This window comes from Nanorana parkeri, unplaced genomic scaffold (assembly GCF_000935625.1).
Source record: "Nanorana parkeri isolate BGI_ZX_2015 unplaced genomic scaffold, ASM93562v1 scaffold967, whole genome shotgun sequence".
Taxonomy (NCBI): domain Eukaryota; kingdom Metazoa; phylum Chordata; class Amphibia; order Anura; family Dicroglossidae; genus Nanorana; species Nanorana parkeri.
The window spans coordinates 207,317-214,521 of NW_017307235.1; the positions used below are offsets into that span (position 1 = coordinate 207,317).

At 45.9% G+C, this 7,205-nt stretch overlaps 1 protein-coding gene across 2 annotated transcripts in view; it reads right to left on the reverse strand.

Moving 5' to 3' along the window:
• ASH2L (ASH2 like histone lysine methyltransferase complex subunit) overlaps positions 1-6,331 on the reverse strand; it is a 25,968-nt gene extending 19,637 nt beyond the window's left edge. Inside the window, exons 1-3 of one of the 2 annotated variants that reach the window (XM_018566660.1) lie at positions 6,300-6,331; positions 2,713-2,855; positions 2,532-2,620 (exon numbers count right to left, since the gene is read on the reverse strand). In XM_018566660.1, the coding sequence (XP_018422162.1) occupies positions 2,532-2,620; positions 2,713-2,831 (208 nt within the window). In that variant the 5' untranslated portion in view covers positions 2,832-2,855; positions 6,300-6,331. The remainder of the gene's footprint in view (positions 1-2,531; positions 2,621-2,712; positions 2,856-6,299) is intronic. The other variant, XM_018566659.1, reaches the window with a different exon arrangement.
• Positions 6,332-7,205: the final 874 nt, after the last annotated feature.

The window sequence follows — 7,205 nt, forward strand, 5'->3', positions numbered from 1 at the left end:
CCCCCCCCCCCCCTTTTTGTTTTTAACTTTTTTGTCCTAGTATAGATCTCAGTTTGTCCCAAGCATGTCTATATTTCTACATTCACTTACTGTTGACAGACTCACTACCTCTACTGGAAGTCTGTTCCAAATATCAACACTTAAATAATACTTTCTAGCGATTTGATCTAGATGGGTTGATATCCAGGATATGGTTGAGAGAGATGGGTTTGGAGAAGGAAGGAGCAGTGGAGTGGATCTATGTAATGTGGCGCGAGTATGTGAATTATTTGGCCGATGATTTGTTTTGATGTCCATTGCCTTTTCAGTATATTCATGTAGGTCTCCAAAATTGGACACAGTATTCTGAATGAGGCCTAACGATCCATAAGGGGCAATCAGCACTTCCTTCTGCTGGAGATCCCTCTAGTGATAATAAAGATCTATATAGAGGAATCAGGACCTCCTTCCTCCTGCTGGGGACCCCTCTAGTGATAATAAAGATCTATATAGAGGAATCAGGACCTCCTTCCTCCTGCTGGGGACCCCTCTAGTGATAATAAAGATCTATATAGAGGAATCAGGACCTCCTTCCTCCTGCTGGGGACCCCTCTAGTGATAATAAAGATCTATATAGAGGAATCAGGACCTCCTTCCTCCTGCTGGGGACCCCTCTAGTGATAATAAAGATCTATATAGAGGAATCAGGACCTCCTTCCTCCTGCTGGGGACCCCTCTAGTGATAATAAAGATCTATATAGAGGAATCAGGACCTCCTTCCTCCTGCTGGGGACCCCTCTAGTGATAATAAAGATCTATATAGAGGAATCAGGACCTCCTTCCTCCTGCTGGGGACCCCTCTAGTGATAATAAAGATCTATATAGAGGAATCAGGACCTCCTTCCTCCTGCTGGGGACCCCTCTAGTGATAATAAAGATCTATATAGAGGAATCAGGACCTCCTTCCTCCTGCTGGGGACCCCTCTAGTGATAATAAAGATCTATATAGAGGAATCAGGACCTCCTTCCTCCTGCTGGGGACCCCTCTAGTGATAATAAAGATCTATATAGAGGAATCAGGACCTCCTTCCTCCTGCTGGGGACCCCTCTAGTGATAATAAAGATCTATATAGAGGAATCAGGACCTCCTTCCTCCTGCTGGGGACCCCTCTAGTGATAATAAAGATCTATATAGAGGAATCAGGACCTCCTTCCTCCTGCTGGGGACCCCTCTAGTGATAATAAAGATCTATATAGAGGAATCAGGACCTCCTTCCTCCTGCTGGGGACCCCTCTAGTGATAATAAAGATCTATATAGAGGAATCAGGACCTCCTTCCTCCTGCTGGGGACCCCTCTAGTGATAATAAAGATCTATATAGAGGAATCAGGACCTCCTTCCTCCTGCTGGGGACCCCTCTAGTGATAATAAAGATCTATATAGAGGAATCAGGACCTCCTTCCTCCTGCTGGGGACCCCTCTAGTGATAATAAAGATCTATATAGAGGAATCAGGACCTCCTTCCTCCTGCTGGGGACCCCTCTAGTGATAATAAAGATCTATATAGAGGAATCAGGACCTCCTTCCTCCTGCTGGGGACCCCTCTAGTGATAATAAAGATCTATATAGAGGAATCAGGACCTCCTTCCTCCTGCTGGGGACCCCTCTAGTGATAATAAAGATCTATATAGAGGAATCAGGACCTCCTTCCTCCTGCTGGGGACCCCTCTAGTGATAATAAAGATCTATATAGAGGAATCAGGACCTCCTTCCTCCTGCTGGGGACCCCTCTAGTGATAATAAAGATCTATATAGAGGAATCAGGACCTCCTTCCTCCTGCTGGGGACCCCTCTAGTGATAATAAAGATCTATATAGAGGAATCAGGACCTCCTTCCTCCTGCTGGGGACCCCTCTAGTGATAATAAAGATCTATATAGAGGAATCAGGACCTCCTTCCTCCTGCTGGGGACCCCTCTAGTGATAATAAAGATCTATATAGAGGAATCAGGACCACCTTCCTCCTACTGGGGCCCCCTCTAGTGATAATAAAGATCTATATAGAGGAATCAGGACCTCCTTCCTCTTGCTGGGATCCCTCTAGTGATAAAGATCTATATAGGGGAATCAGGACCTCCTTCCTCCTGCTGGAGATCCCTCTAGTGATAATAAAGATTGATATAGAGGAATCAGGACCTCCTTCCCCCTGCTGGGGATCCCTCTAGTGATAATAAAGATCTATATAGGGGAATCAGGACCTCCTTCCTTCTGCTGGGATCCCTCTAGTGATAAAGATCTATATAGAGGAATCAGGACCTCCTTCCTCCTGCTGGGGATCCCTCTAGTGATGACTAAAGATCTATATAGAGGGATCAGGACCTCCTTCCTTCTGCTGGGGATCCCTCTAGTGATAATAAAGATCTATATAGAGGGATCAGGACCTCCTTCCTCCTGCTGGGGATCCCTCTAGTGATAATAAAGATCTATATATGAATCAGTGTCTGTGTTTATAACCCGTAGGTCTTTCCCCCCCATGTTTGAACAAAGACTTACTGGCTTGCTTTCTCAGAAAGTAGGTGTTTCCGCTGTGATGGCACACATTACAATGGAAGCTGTAGTTGGTCATAAATGGAAGACAGGACCTAAGAGTAAAATAATCTGTCATCAGTGCATGTTCTCAGCTTCCTTTACATACATTGTTATATGAAACCTCCAGGAGAACGGGAGCACATACGTAGTATCTATACCAAACATTTCAGCCCCAAACCACTTGAGGCAGATGCCGCACTGCAACTCAATCTCCCCAAGCTGCCGTCCATTCTCCTCGTCCACCGAGCCTGTCTGAGTATCCATGCCTTCACCTTCCGCTGTAGAGTCCTGGGGACGAGTCAAAGACTTTCATCAAGAAAGGATAACAATGGAAAGTATTCGCAGAACAATGGAAAGTATTCGTCGAATGATGGAGAAGAAGTATAGAGCGGGTGGATGTGAAGGGAACAAGGACAGTCAGAAAAAACAAAACAAGTTAAAAGGAAAAATAAAGAACATGTGTATCTAAATCAGGACTGGGCAAACTCCAGCCTTCCAGCTGTGGTGAAACTGCAAATCCCATCATGCATCTGTCTCTGGGAGTCATGTCTGTGGCTGAGAATCTTGCAATGCCTCGTGGGATTTGTAGTCCCACGACAGCTGGAGGGCCGAGGTTTGCCCACCCTTGGTTTTATATTAAGGATGCACAGATACCGAATTGGTATCGGTGCCAATACCGAGCATTTGGCCGAGGACTCGTACTTGCCTATATGCTCCCAATGCCTAGCCTGAGACCGCAACTTCCGGTATCAGGAAGTCAGGCGGTGAGTCATTACACGCTGCCCGGCTTCCTGATTGGCCGGGAAGCCGGATTCATGCTCACTCGTCCCCAGGGACCATGGAGCTGGCCAATCAAGAAGCCAGGCGGTGTGTAATGACTCACCCCCCAGCTTCCCGATTTATTGGGAAGCTGGCCAATCAGGAAGCCAGGTCGGCAAGTTATTACACACCCCACGGATTCCTGATTGGCCAGAAAGATGGCTCCTTGCTTCTTTGTCACCTGCTCACGAGGGAGCATGGAGACTGCTTCCTGACGGAGAGTCATTACACACCACCCGGCTTCCTTATTGGGACTTCCGGTAATGGTATTGGCGAGCACCAGAAATAAATTATTGGTACTTGATACCGAAAAACCAGCATCAGTGCGTCTCTAGGTTAAATCCTGCGTATGGAATCTATTCCAATCTGAATGTATGTTTCTGTATCCTATGCACTCTGATGAGTCACATGATTTTACAGGGAACCCGCACCCCATAGTAAGCTATTATGGTATGTGTTATTTGGCAGGACATTTAGGCCCCATTCACACTGAGCGATGCGTTTGTCGCGCGATTTCGCGCAAATGGTTGCATTGAGCAACCTATAATCGCGGCAAAATCCGCTCCAAAAAGGGTCCTGCTGTAGCGACGCACGACAGCAACGGACCGAGCCCCATTGGAGAGCGATATCGCGCGGTAAATACCCACGATATTTCGCGGTAATCTCTCAGTGTGAATGGGGCCTTAAGAGGTTTCCTGTTACCCATATTCTGTGCTCTCTCCGATTTAGTTTGGGCTTTTTTACCTGGCTGGAAGCTGGTGGAGCTCCACCATGAAGCCAGTGAAAACCAAGCCTCTGAAATTAAATACTAAAATCACAGAGGGGCACAGAATGCAGGTTTAATACAATGAAAGGGGAAGCCATGCAAACAGTCCTTGCTCCAAGGAGATTTAGTTTCCTGCAGAATCAGCTGCCCTGATATCCTGTTTTAGGGTGGCTCCTTTCCCTTTCAGGGTCCTATGGAGCCACCCTTGTGTACGCGAGTAAGCTGTGTCTCCTCAATCACAGATAGGTAAACCACTCCACTAGAGCTGCAGCTAACGATTATTTTCAAAATCGATTAGTTAGCCGATTATTAAGTTCGATTAATCGGATAATCGGATAAAAAATAAAATACATTTTAAAAAATGGCTCCAGTGATGGGACTTCTAGTTTGTATTGAGATTGTAGTCCATCACAGGAGCAAGCTTGGAGCAGTAGAAGTAAAAAAAAAAAAAAAAGTGTGGTGTACAATATAGTGAAATGAAAAGTGTAAAATTATACAGCAATGAATGCAGAATACCACCAGCTATAGAGGAATACAATAAATCCCAGCAATAGTACATTATAGCTGGCGGTATTCTGCATTGCAATGTATAATGTACTATTGCTGGGTGTTGTAGTCCTCTATAGCTGGTGGTATTCGGCATTGCACCACTGTATAATGTATTATTGCTGGGATTTGTTGTACTCCTCTATAGCTGGTGGTATTCCTTGATTTGTAGTCCTCTATACAGTGCAATGCAGAATACCACCGCCTATATAGGAGTACAACAAATCCCAGCAAAACATTATACATGCAGTGTACAATGTATTGCTGGGATTTGTATTCCTATATAGCTCATATACAGCACAATGTACCATCAGCTATAGAGGAATACATATCCCAGCAATAGATTATAGAGCACCACGTGTGGGAAAGTGCAGGCTTACCTTAACAGTCTTCCAGTAACTTGTTTCTGAGATCGGGCCTGTCTATCGGCGGCTGTCATCCCCCCCACACCTGCTCCTCCTTACTTCTTCTCCCCGTGTCCCCGTGCCGATCGTGGATTTGGACGGGCGGTGAGCGTGAGGCGCGGGAGCGTGGATGCGGGCAGGTCTGGCAGCGGCGAGCGTGAGGTGGGGGAGGAGGTGTGGCACGCAGCGTGTGTTAAGCCGTGAAAAGGGCCAACCAATCAGGAGCCGATTAATCGATTATTGAAAAAGTTGACAACTTTTTCAATAATCGATTATGTCGATTAGTTGTTGCAGCCCTACACTCCACTGCTCCTTCCTTCTCCAAGCTAGGAAATGGACGGCTGCTAGAGAGACTGCTCTGTACCATGTGACTTTGTACTGGATAGGAAGTTCAGGGAAGACGAGCTGAGAGAGTTGGAGCTGTTCAGAAACATGATGACTGAGTGAAGGGGAAAATGTAAAGAAATACTTTGCTGGGCCATATGGATTTGTTTGATCTGGATTCATTATAAAAAAATAAATAAAAGGGGAAGATTGAGAGTTAAAGGCTAATTTCACTTTCCCAGGTGAATTTGGGTAAATGGAATTACCGCCTCCAATATGTCCCCTCCCCCGCCGCTCTTACCCTTGAACTGAATGCTCCTTCCCCTCTGCGGCTGCCGGTCTATCAGTACTCCATACACAGCAGTGCAGCCCCGCACTCTCCGGATATTGAATATCGCTCGCAGATGGCGAGTACTCATTGGTCACCACAGTAACCTGACCAATAAGAAGTGCTTCTGGTTGGTCAGGTTTGGCAGCGACCCCGAATACAGCCAGCTGCAGATGCCTGACTACAACAGCCGGCAGAGGAGACCCCTCTATCCATGATGTTAGCATGCACTGGGGGAAATGGACTTGTTTGCAAATGATCCTCCGTCCTTCAGTCCACGGGGTTGAACAACAGAAACTTTAAGCTGCGTATGGCGGCCTTTACTGAGCAGGGTAGGCCCTTCAGCTGGGGTGCAACTACAAGTCCCAGGAGGCATTGCAAGGCTGACAGCCATGACTCCCAGAGGCAGATGCATTATGGGATTTGTAGTTTCACCACAGGTGGAGGGCTAGCCCTGGTGTAAACTTTCCCCTGTGTGTGATCAGCTTCATATTCCTGCATCATCTATCCATGCACCCCAAGTTCCGAAGATTTATTTTACATACCAAAGTGTCTTTTTCGTTGGAGGATTCCGTGTCCGGTCCGGCCCCTGAACCCAGATGTATGGAGTCTCTGCAAATAAAGAAACTAGTAAGTTACCTTCCTCAGGAACAGACATCTCTAAGTCCTAAGCAAGTGGCAGTACTGAACCAGTTGTCTCTCCGATAGTCATGTATAGACATTGCTCCACCCAAATTGTATGCAGTGCAGCAAAGATCTTCCCCGATTTCACACAGAGTGCAAACAACCTACAACTGCTGCCAGAAACGAATGCTCTTCATTTATTTTTTCCAGCTGGTCTGCAGTGTTGTAATGTTACATTATGGCCACTAGGTGGAGAATTTCCCACTTTAACCCCTTTATGACCGAGGCCTTTTTTTCCCCCCCTTTGCATTTTTTGCACACATGTTGTATTGCACATTTTAGGTCTGAAAATTACTTTAAAAAACTCCCCCAAACATTGTATATTTTCTTAAAGCCGAGACCCTATCGAAGAAAATGGCGGCAGTTGCAAATTTTTATGTTGCACGATATTAGCGCAACTCCTTATCAACCCCCCACATTTTGTGAAAAATGCACTTATATGCCCCAAAACACAATAAAATACCCATTATTTTAAAAACTAGAATATAAAAGATGAGGTTACAACGAGTAAATAGATACCCAACATGCCCAGGTTCAAAATTGTGTGCATCCGTGAAATGGCAACATAATACAGTACCCCAAAAAGTCCATAGATGACGCTTCAAAAGGTCATCAGTTTAGAGATACCCAAAAATACCGGCCCTAGAATTATTGCTCTCACTCCAGTATGCACGGCGATACCCAACATGTGTAGCGCATTCGTTGTTTTCATACGTAGGCTCACCCGACGCGTGTATACGTGAAGACGTGGGGGACTTTAAAAAAAT